Below are 18,017 nucleotides of genomic sequence, written 5' to 3' on the forward strand. Positions count from 1 at the left end.
AACAGGTAAGTGGGAGTGTGCAGATGGTGAGAGATGCTGCTTCCTAGCAGCAGTCTCACACTATGGACTTTTAAAGCTTAAGTCTCCATTAAGGCTTTCATCACCAGTTCATTTTTTTAAGGAATTGAACATTATGTAGCCGTTAAATCACTCTATGCAGCACACAGGAGATTCAGGAAGAGCCCAGACTGCAGAACAGACTGTGTGTTTGTATGTACGATGTGGGGAAGGGTGGGAGGATTGTTACTTAAAACAAGTCTTTCTCCTGTTCCCTAGAGAGAAAACATCTATCTTGGCAAGCCAAACATTTCCAAATATTTTCACAGGAATGTCATGGTGGAGACACAGAAGACCAGACATTTGCGTTTACAGAAACAGGGCAGTTAAAAAGAAAGATGTTTCCTGGAACCACTATAATACAGAAGTGGGGAGGGGAAAGTGGTCTATTGGTAAAGCTGTCAGAATTGGAGCCATCTAGTGTATAATAAGGATTCAGAAACACACACGTGACTTTTGCATATGATGGCATACATGATGCATCTCACTGACACCCTCGGCTCCGCTCACCTTTGAACTAGCCTCCAAGTAATTGTACAGGACATTGACTGAAATGGTGAGATCTCCAGTATTGAAGGGGTACAACCGGTTCCAGCCTTGCGGCCCAAACTTGCGCCTTTCTGCTACCACAGCATGAAAATAGCACAGGGCAAAAAGGATGCTCTTAAACTCACTCTCACGGGTACACATCTCCAGGGTGTCCTGTAAGGCAAACACAGGAAGAGTAATGGGAGTTTTCTTAGCATAATATTACACCCTCAGCAAGGACCTAACAAATTACAAATAACCGAGCCCTACATCCTCTGGGTAACTGAACTAATTGCCATGTCTAGAGAGTCAAGGTGAGGTTTGTTGACGAGAGGAGTTATGAGAGGATCAAAGTTGACTGCTTTTTAAAGTTATCCTCTACTTGTAATCCCATTAATTTCCCTACTTTGAGATGGAGGTTACTATTGGCAGAAGTACAGTTAAAAATGTTTTGATCTAAATGTTATACACAGGGCTTTTTTTCTGGGAAAAGAGGTGGTGGAACTCAGTGGGTTGCCCTCAGAGAAAATGGTCACATGGCTGGTGGCCCCGCCCCCTGATCTCCAGACAGAGGGGAGTTGAGATTGCCCTCCACGCCACTGCTCAGCGCGTGGAGGGCAATCTAAACTCCCCTCTGTCTGGAGATCAGGGGGCGGGGCCACCAGCCATGTGACCATTTTCAAGAGGTTCCGGAACTCCGTTCCCCCATGTTCCCCCTGAAAAAAAGCCCTGGTTATACATATAATTTGGAAGCTTGATTTCAAGGTCTGTGTAGATAAACAAGGATCATTTTGGTTGTTGTGGGTTTTCCGGGCTGTATTGCCGTGGTCTTGGCATTGTAGTTCCTGACGTTTCGCCAGCAGCTGTGGCTGGCATCTTCAGAGGTGTAGCACCAAAAGACAGAGATCTCTCAGTGTCACAGTGTGGAAAAGGTGTTGGCAGGTCATTTATATCTACTCAGGAGGGGTGGGGTTGAGCTGAGTCATCCTGTAAGAGTTTCCCAGGGTGTGGAATGCTAATGGCGGGAGGCTTCACTGTATCCTGAGGAGGTTCTTTTGCATATGGATTGGTGCTTGATGTGCTAATATGGATTGGTGCTTGATGTCCTGCAGAGTATACCTGGATACCTTGGTCATCCGCAAAGCAAACTTTCAGTTAGGTCACAAGGTCTACAGGAAACCAACTCACACTGATCGGTACTTACACAAAAACTCCAATCACCACCCCCGACAGAAAAGAGGCATAATGAAAACATTAGTGGATCGTGCAAGACGGATATGTGAGCCGCACTTTCTCAATGAGGAAATTAATCATCTAAACCACGCACTTCAGGCAAATGGCTACTCCAGAAATGAAATCCGAAGAGCAATCAAACCCAGGATGAATCAAACAACCAAGGAAAAACAGTCTCCTACAGGAAAAGTGTTTTTGCCATATATCAAAGGAATTACTGATCAGATCGGAAAGCTTATGAAAAAGCATAACCTTCAAGCAGTATTCAGACCCACCCGAAAAATACAACAGATGCTACGATCAGCAAAAGACAGTAGAGACCCCCTCACCTCTGCAGGAGTATACCGTATACCCTGCAGCTGTGGACAAGTGTACATCGGGACCACAAAGCGTAGCATCCAGACAAGAATAAAAGAATATGAAAGACACTGCAGACTTGGACAACCTGAAAAATCAGCAGTGGCTGAACATAGGCTAACACAAACAGGGCACAGTATCTTATTCCAGGACACCAAAATACTGGACAACACTGCCAACTACTTTGTCAGACTGCACAGGGAAGCCATTGAAATTCACAAGCATAAGCAAAACTTCAACAGGAAAGAAGAAACCTTAAGAATGAACAGAGCATGGTTTCCAGTTCTGAAAAACACCAAGCTAACAAAACACTCTACACCCGACAATAGCCCTGCGGAGAAGATTAGCACATCACGCACCAATCCATATGCAAAAGAACCTCCTCAGGATACAGTGAAGCCTCCCGCCATTAGCATTCCACACCCTGGGAAACTCTTACAGGATGACTCAGCTCAACCCCACCCCTCCTGAGTAGATATAAATGACCTGCCAACACCTTTTCCACACTGTGACACTGAGAGATCTCTGACTTTTGGTGCTACACCTCTGAAGATGCCAGCCACAGGTGCTGGCGAAACGTCAGGAACTACAATGCCAAGACCACGGCAATACAGCCCGGAAAACCCACAACAACCATCGTTCTCCGGCCGTGAAAGCCTTCGACAATACAAGGATCATTTTGCTTGCACTGTCTTTCCCTCTTTTACAGGCACTTCTGTTATGATGCCTTTTGGCTATTCCCACATTCTGCTGATGGCCTGATACAATTTAGATGTACATATTCTTGCACTGTTTGGGTTAATCTATGATGGCAGTGTTTTGGATGAGGGTAGTCACTGGACCTCACAGAAGGTTGCTGTGGCCTTTTTAGAATTTTCCCAGCCCAACAATGAATTCAAACTTGTCCCAGCCTGCATTTTTTGGCCCGTAGCTCTTCATAACACTGGTCAGGGTTTATGACGATCTTCCAGTAGCCGATCTGTCTGAGGGCACCTGAATTTTAATGTGTTAATATGTTAATAAGGTTTTAATTAGTATTTTAACAGTATAGTTGTTGGAAGCTGCCCTGAGCCCACTTGTGGGAATGGCGGGGTATATATTGACTTAAATAAATAAATAAATAAACAATGCAGAATAATAGAGCCAAAAGCCATTATTCAGACATGTAGTTCCTGCAAAGAGTGCCATAAGCCAGAGCCCTGAGAATCAGGATCATATCCCAAGGGTTACAGGCTCCTGGATGCAAAAATGAAACAAAGATCTCAGTCAAAGTTCTGGGACAAATATGCTCTGTCCTTATTTGGCCTCACACATTTCTCTAGGTGCAAGAGCAAAACATCAATGTGGTGCTGATGCAATAGCAAGTCCCTATCTGTTTACAAAATGAACACAGTAATAAACTGTTTTTCACTTTGTTCAGGAAACAGTGTTTGAACTAGTCTTCCATTAGCTTGGAACAGTGGCTCAAAGCAGTCAAACGAGGTATGAAGCCTCTGCTCCCATCCACAGCAGGATTTGACGGATAAGAGACATTGTGTAAGAATCCAGCAGCTTGAGAACATTAATTATGATCTGACTGCAGTACACAGAGGCAGGATGAGAATGAGGAAATGTTTAAGTTCCCCCCCCCACTCCTTTCCAGGAATCTCAGATGAATGACAGTAGATAAAAATCAAGTACGTCCCTCTGAATACCAGGGCTAACTTTCACCAAACTGCACCTGCTCAGTGATTCCAGCTCTTATCCTAGAAAATATTGTAAAGGCCAAATTCAAACATAGAGCTCAGCAACACAGCATCCTTCCACCAAGGAATGAACCCACCAATCCTACATCTAGATTGTGCTGTTCCATACTGGTAGGCACAAGGAACCCACTCCCATCCAAGCCCTGCAGCTGGCAAAGAGAGCCACAAGAGCTCGCATAAGGTTTCTTTTTGGACCGCCCCCCCCCCAGTACAGGAAAGCAGCAAAGCACGGCATCACAAGGCATGGAGATGCCTCCCAAGTATATGCTGGAACAGCTGGAAGGGTGTCTCTGGAATCATACAGCTTCCATCTCTCCAGTTCCTACAGGCACAAAGACAGCTCTGAGGCATAGGCTGTTGCACCACACAGGAACGGCAACATAGCAGTCTCTTGGTTTCAGTCTGTATGAAGCCAGTCTCCACCACCCACAAAAGTCAGTGCAAGTCCACAAAATTACATGTGTATGTGCTACTTGGTACACAAGTACTCTGTCTATTTCCTAGTTTGTTCTTCTACATGGCTACTGCAATTTTCCCTGAGGGTAGACCAATACCTGGTTGAAGTTGTCCAGAGCCTTGTGGAGATTGGCATGCATCCCTGTTGGGGGCTCATTAGTGATTTTGATGGAGTTCTCCAAGATCCCCTGAGGTATATTGTGGCCCTCAGGCGAAGCTGCAGGTTCTGCACTAATGAAGACACGAAATTCTGGGTGACTGCCTTCACTGTGCTGCTCTAGCTTCTTCTCCAGAGAACTCAGCCACTTGGCCACCAGGTGGATGTTCTAGCAGGAGAAAACAGAGTTCAGGAGGTGGTTTTTACTCCAGCAGCAAGCAACGTCAAGGAGCACTGCCTAGGAGGAAAATGCTCCACCCACTCCAGCTTCAAGAGCAAGCACCTTGTTTAATCGCTCTCTTCCACAGACATTAGCTGCACATAAAAGGATGTAGATTTTTATACACTTTGAAATGCAAAATAATCAAGACAAATAACTAGCAATTAAGGAAACAGCTCAGAGTGTTTGTTTTCTTAAGGATGATGATATTCCATTTGTTAGAATAATGCACTGCTGCTGAAGTAACATTATTTCCCCCAGACAAAACAAAGTTCCACAGGCAGCTAAAATAAAATTGCTTGATAATTTTCAATCAAATAATTCATCCTTGAAATCTGAGCCCATTACTAGAAAATCACATTTCACATCCTGCTCAACAGAAGTTTTTACAAATTTGCAATGTTGGCACCTTTACTAACAATCCACTAATTCAGACATGCATATGAACACTTGAAGCTGCTTTATACTGAATCCAATCATTGGTCCTCCAAGGTCCGAATTGTCTGTTCAGACTGGCAGGCCATGGCAGCAGCTCTCCAAGAGACATGCCTTGTTGCCTCTTACCTGATCCTTTCAGCTGGAAATGCCAAATATAGAACCCTGGGCCTTTTAGTTAGAAATCTAGCAAGCCAGGAAAAAAAACACATGTTCTTCTTACAAGAGGCAATTATTTTGGCTACGCAAGTGTATTCACATACACTTAGGCTCTTGGGCACTTGTCAATGTGGAGAAACTTTAGATCCAAATGAAATGAGACAAGAGAAGATACCCATAGATTCCCCCCCCCCCCCCGAAGTTTTTATGCGAATGCAGCTGAAGCCAGTTGCTTGAAAAGGGGTAACCACGATCTTGGAAATCACTGCGGCTTCTACTAGTTAGTTGGCTGGTTCACACCAAAATTTCTCCTCATGGTCACAGCCCACTGATGAAAATGTGCTGCTTGTCTGCACAAACCAGCTATTAGGTACAGAGAGTGACTCTCACTCAGGCAAAGCATTAGGTACTTCAATAAACTAAACTGGTAGAAAAGAATAATTCTTGATCATCTTTCTTCGTGTATTAGCTGGCTTTTAAAGAGTGGATTTTGACATCACAGGAAGTAGGTGGCTTCTGAACAACCAAGGCTCCTTTCCAGGTGGGTTTGGAATTTGAAATCTAACTTCCTGTAGAGTCATGACTTAAACAAATACAGTGATCTCACAACAATAACAGCAGATTTGGAAAACATAAAATTTACAATCTTCTTCAGCAAGGTGTAGTTATCAGGATCCAAAGATCAGACGGATAGCTTTAAGCCACAGTGAGATAATCAGGGTGTTTTGGACAAGAGAGAATCATTGTGAGGTGTGAAGAGTTTCTTATCTTGGCAGTGCTTTGATGTGTGAAGCTCTCTAAAAACCTTGCACTTCCAGAAGAGTAATGGATGATTGTGTAGTGGCTTTCAGATACAGACTAAACCATGGCTTTTAGCGACATATTTAAAAAACAAGCATAATTATTATGATAAACTTTAAGGGAGTACATTACCTAATCAAATACATCAAGTGGGTCCTCAGTTGACAAGACATATGACAGGTATGTAAACAGCTGGGTCAATAGGCAGCGCAATGCCAAAGATGTGGATTGTGACATTTTTATGGAAGCTTCACATGTATACAAGATAAGATACAAATTATTCCATCAAAATCTTACTATATAAATGGGTAAGCATGTAATCCTGGCACACGTGCAGTCCGAGCAAGCCTCTGGGGCTTCAGAAGGGTCCGCAGGTCAGGTCAGCTCTCCTCAGCACCGATTGGACCAGCCTGCATGGGGCATACCCAGCTGACCTGCACTCCACCCCCAAGTCTTCCACCCAAGCCTCTATCTGTGGGGGAGGGGGAGCATGGCTTTCTTGCCCTCCCCCCCACCAAGTCTTCCCCTCCCAATCCTGGAAAAGCAACAGAGAGGCACGAGGAAGGGGGGGCACAGCTTTCTTGCCCTTTCCCCCAAACCTTCCCCTCCCAAGCCTGGAAATGCAGTGGGGGTGCAGGGGGCAGTGCAGCTTTCCTGCCCTCCCCCCCCCCCAAGCCTTGATCTGCAGAGGGGGATGGAGGGCAGTGCAGCTTTCCTGCTGGACCTGCAGAGCCCAGGTCTACTTGCCATGGCTTTGTAAGGTGTGTAGTAGACCTGGCCTCGGGACTTGTGGAGGCCAAGTCTACCTGCTGCAGATTTGTAGGGCAGGTAAACCTGGTCTTTGTCCCCTCAGCCAGGCCACTGGGGAGGAGGCGGTGGAACACAACTCCCCAGGTATACTCCCTGCTGGCACAGCATGCTCCTGCGTGCCACATTGGGTTATTTCAGCCCAAAGCAGGCCCAATTCGACCCACTGTGGAGTGCAGGAGCACTCCAGGGTCCTGGGGGGGGTCTATACCCCCCACAGTGCTCCTGGGCTCCACAGCAGTCCAAATCAGGCCTGAGATTGGCTGGCGGAGGGAATGGCCTGCCTGCCTGCCAAGCCCTCCACAGCCTGATGGCGCAAGGAGACAGCAGGACAGATGGGCCCACCTCCCAGTCCTTCCCCACTGCAATTGGCCAGCGCTGGGGAGGGGGTAATGCCAGGCCCAGCCGTCCTGCCCTCCCCCTGCCCCAAACGGGGTGAAGCAGAGGGAGCAATGCCAGGCCCAGCCGCCCTGCCCTGCCCTGGACCAGATTGGGACGCGGTGGAGGCGGCAATGCCTGGCCCACTAGCCCTGCCCTTTCTAGAGCCCGTTGTATTTTTTCCCCACAACGGGCTTTGTTGCTAGCCTAGGTCAGAATTCAGCCTTGAGAGAGCAGTAATTTTATCAAAATGTTAAAAAGTTAGACATTCTAGAAAGATCACAATCCCTGAATATGCACAGTCATTTCATTGCCTTGTATATTTGTCAATGGAGGATGCACTTTGAGCATCTGGTGAAAGGGGTTCCTAGTGTCTAACTCACGTAATCACCCACACAATCAGTATGGTGCTTCCTCACAAAAAGTATAAGTAGTGAAATTTACTGCTACAGGATTAAACAGGATGTTTAATTGATTTCAAAAGGGGGATTAGACAAAATCATGGAAGATCATTTCATCAGTGACAAATGAACAGAGTACTGAGACAATAGCCCACTGAATACCAGTGCTGGGTGGCAAGAGAGAGGGTTTGGCAACCATGTCATGGTTGTATGTAGATCTTCCAGGACCATCTTGTTGGTTTCTGCATGAAAGAGGATGAACTATTGTTCTAATCCCACACGGCCAATCTTATGTTTGTTTTGAATGTGGCCCATGAAATGAGAGATGCAGGTACAAGCAGAAGAGTGAAAAAAGCCTCAAGATCTTAAAGAATAAAATTTGACAGAACACAGCAGGTACCCTAAATAGTAGGATGAAAATGGCATACAGAGTTGTTCTGTGTTTCTCAAATGTCTTTTGGTTCCATTGTCTTGATGAGAAATGACTGATTAATGGGGTTTGGATTCCAACCAGCTTTGTGCATCAATCCATGGGATTTGACAGGTATAAAAACTGGGGCAGCGTCTTGCCATACCGCTGAAGTTACTTTTACAATTAAACTAGATACAGTATGAAGCCACTTTATGTTTACAAGAGACCATAGTCAGTAATAGTCCCACACCAAGTCAATCCAACCTGTAGTATCATAGCCTCTACGCCTAAAAAGAATGATGTGTAACTACCTTTCTTATCACACTTTTTTCCAACTTGCCATACTGTCTCTCTTTTTAGCCTTCCTTCATGATTCATGGTACTCCACCTCAGGGTAGAAAAATGATGAACACAATGGAAGCATAGCCTTCTACTAAATTAAAAGCACCCAAAATAAGTCTTTGCCAATTCAGAGCAGCACCAGCTTTCCTAGTTACCATGTCATTTATTAGATCACCCCATTCTTTTTTGGCAAGGGCAGTGGTCTGGCCATCTATTCCCAGTTTTGCATTTTGAAAAATTCCACATAATGCACACACATTCATATGCACACCCTTTTGTTTTAAAAAAGTTAAACTGCCATTTATTCAGTACCAGAAATGTGGGCGGGGGTGTAAGCATGTGTATGTGGCTCCTGTCGAGAAACAGATTGTATATAGCATTCACAGGAGTGAAGGTGCATACGTAAATGACTGGGAAAGAATCCAAGGACGGATAGCGTGAACGCACAAACGTACACAATATGCGTAGGTGTCCAAATTTTTCTTTTAAAAAATAGACTTCCAAATATCTTTAAGTCTGTGGATCTTACAAAGTAAAACATGTATCATGAAGACGTAAGAGTTGCTATGGTAACTCCTGGAAATAGTACCGTACAAACTAGCAATTTACTTCATCACAGATTCCCTCCCACTCCAGCCAGCAGAGGTACACTTGTACACGTACCATGGGGTTATCTTCCCCAATTTATACACATATACTTTTCCAGGACCATCTGACCCGCTCGTGTCATGAAGCTGGAAGCAGTCCAACTGCAAATAGGCAGTGTAATAGAAAAACTTCTGAAGCTTTGTATGATTTGCCAGGAACACCTTGCTTAAAGCATCCTCACCATACTAAACACATTATTCCACACTGAATTTTACTCCAGTTTTGCAACTTAACTGCGCCAGTTTTCCCCATTCCTTACACAAAGTATTGTTCATCTGTGGATTTTTTATTCTTTGAGTTATTCCTTGTCATTTTTTCTGACCACCACAAAAGTGGCAACCCCCAAAGGATAAAAGACAGCCTTCTTCCTTTAGGGCTATTTAAGGCAGGAGAGGGTTGTTTTTGACTGGCAAAACTACAGAGAGGTAATGTGCGCTCCCGGAAATGCTTGATGATGTCACTCCCGGAAGTGACGCCGCTCCTGGAAGTGACGCCGCTTCCCAGAACCCAGCACAATGCATTACAATGAGATAAATGTTAGTAAGCTTGGAAAATTACACTATTATGAGAAAGGGTTTTTTTTCCTTTCTGTATCCTCTATAAAAAGTGAAATCTTCCATTCCCTTTCCCAAACATTTCATTTCTTTGGAATCATATTTTAAAATATGCAAGAAGGAGGGGGCCTCTAAAAATCCAAAACCCATCTCATAAATCTAAATTCTAACAGATTCCCTCTGCCAGCATAGGAAAAAAATCCAAAATTCTTTCTCAAAATTCCACAGAGTCTGAAATTCCTAATCTAATGAATATTGAATTTTCAAATTTTCAGGGAGGATTTTGCTTTACTAGAGGAATTCAAAAGAAGATACTCAACTTTAGCTGCATTAGATTTATACTTAGTTTAAAAGGGCTTAGTTTCTACCTTACCAATAGCTAAGCTGATGTGGCATTGTGAAATGCTCATAAATATTCCAGTGTTCCAGACAAACAATATTCATAAAAACTTCCTTAATATCCATATGTCCACTGCAATTTCAGTGATGTTAATCAGCTGAGGGTGGGGAGAACCATTTGAGTTACACCTATTAAGACATAAGAACACCTATATGCTGACGAATATATTGATGAAAGCCTTCTGTGACTTGGACACAGATATCCATTCCTAGAATAAAACTGGAACTGATATTTTAACTAATACAAATAACCATAACTGATATATTTAACTAACATGCATTCAAAAGCTGTAGGAACCATAACAATGTCAACTTCATTCAACAAAAGAATGAAAGCAACACACACATACATGCATAGTCCCACCCACCCCCATGAAAAGAAAGCAGAATGAACTCAAAGCAGCACACATACACACACGGCCCCCACACAGCCCAATGAAAAGAAAGCAGAATGAACTCAAAGCAGCACACATACACACACAGCCCCACCCACTCATGCCCCCAATGAAAATGAAACAGAATGAACTCAAAGCAGCACACACACACACACACAGAAACCCCTGAATGAAATGAAAGCAGAATGATCTCAGAGCAGCTTAACCTCCTCTGGAGAGCTGGCCCCAGCAGCTCTGCTTGCTCTCTCTCTCTCTCTCTCTCTCTCACTCACTCACAGAGGAATGAAATGAAAGCAGAATGAACTCAAAGCAGCTTAACCTCCTCTGCAGAGTCCGCGCCCCAGCTCTCTCTCTCTCTCTCTCTCTCACACACACACACACACAGAGGAATGAAAAGAAAGCGGAATGAACTCAAAGCAGAATGAACTCAAAGCAGCTTAAGCTCCTCTGCAAAGCCCGCACCAGGCCTGAGCACCAAATGCTTGCTCTCTCTCTCCCTCACCCCCCTCTCTCTCACTCACTCACTCTCTCTCTGTCACACACACACACACACACAAGAATGAAAAGAAAGCAGAATGAACTCAAAGCAGCTTAACCTCCTCTTCAGAGCCCGTAAGGCCGAAGGAGGAAGGAATCACATGGGCAGATTCCAGAGCTGCCAGAATGCCGTTCCGGGGCTTTCCTCCTCAAAAAAACCCCTGCCAATGCTTAAAGAGTGGGCAGGAACTTCCTACCTGGAAGTTAGTAACCATAGCTGGGAATCTCTCTCCAGGAATTAGAATGGGATACCCGCCAGAGTTTGGGAACAAGCTATCTTTCATTCGAGCAAGCTTTGCAGTTTAAATTTTGAAAGAGAGGAGGAGAAAGAAGAGCGTTTAACTGAGATAAGCAAAAACTGGGATGTATCATGCAGCTTTGGAAACAGTGGCTCACTGGGACTCTGATGTAGGATTAACAGTTTTGCTGTTGGTTCTTAGGAACTAATTTATTTCCTCTGTGCTCCGCTTGTATATTTGTAAATAAATAAAACAAAGATACTGGATGTCTTCACCCAAAGGAAACAATGCCTTGCACTGCACCAGATCGTCTTCCTAATCAAGGAAGTAGAAAACAAGCGCACTGCAAATTGACTGACCTTGGCAACAATGGTCACAATACAAATAGCCCCTTTACGCAAGTGGGGAAGGGTTGTGTATGTGCATTGTCAACTCCCACACTGGAACATAACAACAACAACAACATTCGATTTATATACTGGCACATCTGATATGGGTATGTGTTCTGAAACTCCCCGGCCAAAAATATACACAAAAATTACTGCTTGGGGTTGTTACTGTGATTTTCTGGAACAGTTACACAAATCCAGGATTCATAGGCATTACAAACACATACACATAAACACCCGAAAAATCTATGAAGTTATTCATGTTCAGGTGCTTAACTTCAGCAGCAGTAGGCAACAAGTTTTTCTTTGATTCTCTGAATATAACTCTAATAATAATAATAATAATAATAATAATAATAATAATAATATATACCGCCCTTCAAGACGACTTAACACCTACTGAGAGCAGTTTACAAAGTGTGTTATTATTATCCCCACAACAATAATCATCTTGTGAGGTGGGTGGAGCTGAGAGAGCTCCCAGAAGCTGTGACTGACCCAAGGTCACCCAGCTGGCTACAAGTGGAGGAGTGGGGAATCAAACCTCGTTCTCCAATTAAAGTCCCATGCTCTTCTTAACCACTACACCAAACTGGCTCCCAGGCAGTGGCCCAGAGAAGGCAGCCCCCAGCCAGTGCAAGCCAAATGCAGGGCCCGCCAGAGCTGCCAGTGAGGCCAGTTTCTACTCCTTCCTTTTTAGTGAGGGCAGGGCCCTTTGCAGGGCTGTTTCTTTCTCCCAGTTCATAGCTCTGCAAGTAGAATGGCTAGGAGCATCTTCTTCAGAAGTCTGTAGAATTGAATCTCTTGGTGTCCAATTCATTGAAACTTGAGAGGTCTTTAGTGGACAGGCAGCGATGCTGGGTGAAAAATAGCCACACCAGCCCTAGCCCCACCCCATAAAGTCTCCCCACAAAGAATAATGGAACCCAAATAATTCTGGAATCCAGGAAAAACTCAAACCTGAATCCTGAAATGGTACTGGATACCCAGATATCGCTGAATATCTACATCCTTCACAAAATCTGAAAAATACCATTTTTTCAGGTGCACATCCCTAACATATGTTTGGGCTACATCATAGTCTGTTTCTGAAGAGGGGGGCTTGTTGAACAGGCTTAACAGGTGAAACTCAAAAGTCCCAGTTATATGTGTGGATGCATCTACAGATCACAGACACTACATTTACAGTGCAAACCTAAACAGAGTTACACCTTTTAAGCCTACCGAAGCAGCTTTCCTTAGAAATGCAATTAATTTAAAGAGCCACTTGTCTTACTTCCAAACAGATAGTCACATCTTGTAGTGATTCTTTTACCATCTCCCAGGAAGTGTATCCTTTCAAAAAGTTATACATTTTTAGATATATAGAAAGAAAGAGGCAAAAAAGAAAGAATAACCAGTTGTCTCCTTGTGTGATTAGGCTTACAAAATAGAATCAGAATAGGGAGACTGAATGAAGACAGAGAGAGGACACCTTCTTCTTTCATTCACGCTTCTAGAAAATGACACAGGGTTCTTTTCTGGAGGGAACAATCAAAATCATTCTTAGTGGGTGTTCCCTCACTTCTCCTAAACTCATGGAATCATTTTCTAACATAACATGGCTCTTGCACCGTGTATCCACACAGAACTCATTCTTAAAAATAGATCCACTACACTGTTCAGTGGAATTTTGGGAGTATGTGATGGTAAGACAACTGGGCATGTAGACAACCAATTAATGAGGGCTACCTTTCTGGGTTTTTTTTAAAAAAACACATCATTTCAGTATTATGACACAAAAAAATTGTGTCTTGGCTTGTTTGTGAAGAAGCTCCTTGCCCTCCATTTCCAAAGTGTTTATCATGTAATCCAATTATTTAATATGTAATAAGAAAATCTCTGCCAAGCTTTGATCAGTACCTTGCTCTGGTTGAGTAGCTCATTGTTATTTAATTTAGTGCCTGAACTCAGCTCAGTGAAGCAACAACATATGAAAATGAAAAGCCCTTCAGGGATTCAATTAAGTCAATCATCAAGTGAAGGTTGTGACATTCTGACTAATGGATAAAGATGGCGGTTAAATGAGGAATAGCTAGTGCTTGAACTCTTCCAGGTAATAATGGATTCCAACCTCCAAGTATTTACAACACTTGGCAGCAATTATGACAATGTCTCTGGCATCAGGATTTCAGGAAGGATGGAAATTTTAGCCCAGAGTTTAGATGCAGCATCAGCTTTATGCGTTCTCTTTAGACACTCGCCTCCCCATACACCTTCATAAAAAATTGCAAATAGTGGTGAAGGGGCAGCTGCGGCTGCTCTTGCTTCCATACTGGGTGTTGCACAAAATTAAATGGACAATGAATGCTGATGACAACAAAGGTCTCTCTCTGCTTTCTTCTCACCAACCAAATTGTTATAGATGCAGGAAACAGAATAGAGGCCAGACTATGTTACACAGGGGCTGTGATGATAAGTTGGAGTGTGAGAAATCAAAGCTGCCACTCCTCTCTCCCTCTGTCTCCAAAAGCTGCCAGAAGAAAAGGGTGCCATGTTGGAGAGGCTACATTAAAAGTGCTCAAATTCATTTTCTAGCCTTCACATCTATGTTCCAGCACAATCACAAGGCAAATGCTTTTAGGCCTTTGAGACTTAGATGGAAAGCTTGATTACCAGTACTTTTTAAAGATTCCATTTCCTGAAGGACAGCATACTCCCTTAGGAAACAACCTGACCACTACTGTCAACTTTGGAGGCCCTGCTTCAAGTATCCTTGTCTCCCCAGATTAGGTGGATGGGATTCCAGGCCTCCCAGTGGGGGCAAGGGATCCCCCATTCCCACCTTCCACCCTCTGCCACCACTCCTGGCCAGCAGGGGGGGGGGAAGGTGGGGGAATAGGCCTCCCAGTTGCACTCCCAGGACAGTGCGACAACATTACTCGCAGGAGTTATGTCATCACACTGCAGGCGTGCTCCCATGCATTACAGCAGGCCAACTGGGTCCTAAACAGGCAGGCCCATTTGGGGCCCAAATCAACACACTGTGAAGTGCAGGAGTGCTCCCAGCCCCTGCATGATGACATCACTCCCCAGAAGTGATATTATTGCTCCACTCTGGAAGCGCGCCCAGGAGACGCAAAAAGATCCTGATCCCTGTCAGGAGGGTAAGGGGACCTGGCAACTCTAGGTGGGTGGCAGCCTGGGAAAGGGCCTTCTCAGAAGTGGCACCAAAACTTTGGAACTCTCTCCCCTTTTTGTTGCCACTCTCTTCCTTTTTGTTGCCATCTTCCACCAGTGGGTGGAGACTTTTTTGTTTCAATTGGCATTTCCTCAGTGATCCCTGCACCCTCCCCAATGTTCTAACCGTTGTTACTATCTTTTGCATATATTTTAAGTTGTGGTTTTAAATTGTTTTAATGATGTATTTATGTCTTAGTTTTAGCAGCTTTTGAGATTTTAATTTGTATGTTTTAATTTGTTAGTTGACTTGCTGGCCCTGTGAGGGCAGAAAGGTGGGGTAAAAATTCAGTAAATAACAGCAACAATTTCTGGAATGTCCTCATTCAGTTATAATAAGGAGTGATGCAAGAGTAGGCCATCTCAACCAATAATTTTTTTTCTTTACGGTGTGCACAAAAACAGGGGACACCGTTCTCTCAGGTCCTTCCAACCCTCTAAGGGAAATTTCAGATAAAAGGAATCATACAAGACCAAAGGGAATATTCTAGAATATTTACAGATAAGTACACTATACAAACTCCTCCATCACTTCCCAGATGGGTGTATATGGGAGAGGGGGCTGGTCTTCTGAGTGTTCTTCTCTGCTCCACAGAGAAGTCCAGGAGGCAAGAAATCAAAGGAATAAGGAGAAATCACAATTATGCAACCATTGCTTTAAAGGAGGGAAGGAAGAAAAGTAACAGTCTAGCTCCCCTCTCTGCAAAAGCATTTCCATTTTCAGGGTTGCTCTTGCCCTTAAATTCAGTGTGGGAAGCAATCTTTCAGCAAAAAAACAGACAACCCCCTTAAAATAGTTGTTTTTGCAGGATTCCATTTCCCTCGCTTCTCACCATCAATACAAGTCCAAAACAAACTTGGAAGAAAAACTACACATCCCCGGCTCAGTGTAATCCAGGTTTAAATCCATCAGTAATCACACCACTAACAGCATATACAGTGCCTTTCCATCTCATTTCTACTCAACCCACTAGGCTGGAAACACAGCACAGAAAATGCACCAGTGAGTATATCATCCAAACCTTGAAGATGGGGAAAATGAGGCACAGAGGAGTTGTCAACTGACATCCTCAGATGAGAGCACGTGGATTAGAATTTACACAGAATCTACATCAGAAAACTAGTGAACCTAGGAAACAAGCTACCATTTAAAATTTAGGTGATCTTCTCCCACATTTGCAAGGCAGAGAAAGGACCTATGCTCCATGCATCTTCTAGTTGATCATAGGGGTATACATTACTATAAAAATTAGTATTTTTCAGATTTGGGTATTTGGAATACCATATATATTTAGTGTTATCAATATTCAGGTCCAAAAATACCAGTATAGTATTCAGGTTTTATTTGGAATTCCTGATATATTCAGCTTCATTATTCCCTATGGGAGGATCTTTCCAGGAGGCTAGAGGGGCAATTTTTCACCAAAATTATAGACAATCTAACTCTATCAGTCCACTAAAGATCCACCAAGATTAGGTCAAGAGGTCCAACTCTATGGGCCCCTGAAAAGATGCCCCCAGCCACTCCCTATTATTTCCTATGGGGGACCTTTATCCAATGCTTTCTCCAAGACAAAGACGGAAACCTAAAAAAGAGCCTTAGAGCCTCGCTACAAGTGACATCTTCCACGCAAACGGCACTTGATCATTTTCGCAAGTCTTTCTGGGTACTGAAGTCCCTCTCCCACACCCCTTTTCCTTCTGTTCCTTCCCCTCTCCGTTAGCGCGGCTGCCTGAAGAGACGGAGAAAGCCTACGACAGCAGCTTTTGCAAATCGTCTTGCTGGGGGGTGGGGGATGCTCTGGAGAAAGCTGACATGTCGGTGAAGTCCTCCCCTCTCTGTTAGAACTGTTAGGATCGCTGCCTTAAAAGTCAGAGAAAGCCTGCGTTTGCAAATCGTTTCTCTAGTCGCAAGCCTGCTCTCAATGATCTTTGGGGGTGGGCAGCTGCAATTTTCTTAGCTTTCTCTAGAGTATTCCCCCCCTCCCCGAGCTGCCCGCTGCAACTTTGCTAATCGTCTTGCTCGGGGAGGGGGGAAAATGCTCTAGAGAAAGCTAAGAAAGTTGCAGCTGCCCACCCCCAAAGATCATTGAGAGCAGGCTTGCGACTAGAGAAACGATTTGCAAACGCAGGCTTTCTCTGACTTTTAAGGCAGCGATCCTAACAGTTCTAACAGAGAGGGGAGGACTTCACCGACATGTCAGCTTTCTCCAGAGCATCCCCCACCCCCCAGCAAGACGATTTGCAAAAGCTGCTGTCGTAGGCTTTCTCCGTCTCTTCAGGCAGCCGTGCTAACGGAGAGGGGAAGGAACAGAAGGAAAAGGGGTGTGGGAGAGGGACTTCAGTACCCAGAAAGACTTGCAAAAATGATCAAGTGCTGTTCGCGTGGAAGATGTCACTTGTAGCGAGGCTCTCAGCCAAACACACAAGCGCAACCATGCTGGACAAGCTTCCCAATGCAAACAAAACCAACAAAGCCCAACAATACCAACATCAAAGCAGAGAATCCCAATAGAACCAGAATGAAGCAAGGGACACGGTTGCAAGGCAACCACTGTCACTCAAAGATGCCAGTCAGAACCCAGGGCCAATGCAATGCAATACAGGGCCAAAAGAACCAACATTAAAACAAAGAATCCTGGCACCCCAGCTAGCAAGCCAGTAGCACCAAGATAGCTAGCCAGATCTAGCAATGGCATATGACAAGCAAGCAACACTGACACAGACACAATAACTCCCTTTCCCCTCTTCCTGTAGCCTGGGAAACCTGTAGAGTGAGAAAAAACCAAGGTGCTGCATCCCTTAAAAGGCAATTCCCAGATATTCCTGAATATATCCAAATAATTCAAGAATGTAAATACTCGTTTAGAATTCTAGCATCTGTGAAGACCACTACTCTTCCTGCCCTGTGCAGCAGCAGGGAGAGGGAAATTTAGACCACAGCAGACTGCACTCGGCTGCTTGTCAGGGAAACCCCTGGCAAGCAGCTGAGTTGGGGGTGAAGTGCCACTCTCCCTGCTGCTGCAGGGCATTTCACCCCGTCAGGCTGCACTCTGCCGCTTGTCAGAGGTTTCCCTGACAAGTGGCTGAGTCGGGGGTGAAGTGCCCCTGGGCTTAGATTGGGGTTTCCAGGGCAACAGGAGTTCAGA

At 44.4% G+C, this 18,017-nt stretch overlaps 1 protein-coding gene across 1 annotated transcript in view; it reads right to left on the reverse strand.

The window, feature by feature from the left end:
- LOC129327569 (dynein axonemal heavy chain 9-like) overlaps positions 1 to 18,017 on the reverse strand; it is a 274,625-nt gene that overhangs the window by 22,141 nt on the left and 234,467 nt on the right. Inside the window, exons 63-64 of the mRNA XM_054976322.1 lie at positions 4,475 to 4,702; positions 568 to 759 (exon numbers count right to left, since the gene is read on the reverse strand). Coding sequence (XP_054832297.1) covers positions 568 to 759; positions 4,475 to 4,702 — 420 coding nt within the window. The remainder of the gene's footprint in view (positions 1 to 567; positions 760 to 4,474; positions 4,703 to 18,017) is intronic.

Source organism: Eublepharis macularius, chromosome 4, assembly GCF_028583425.1.
Source record: "Eublepharis macularius isolate TG4126 chromosome 4, MPM_Emac_v1.0, whole genome shotgun sequence".
Taxonomy (NCBI): domain Eukaryota; kingdom Metazoa; phylum Chordata; class Lepidosauria; order Squamata; family Eublepharidae; genus Eublepharis; species Eublepharis macularius.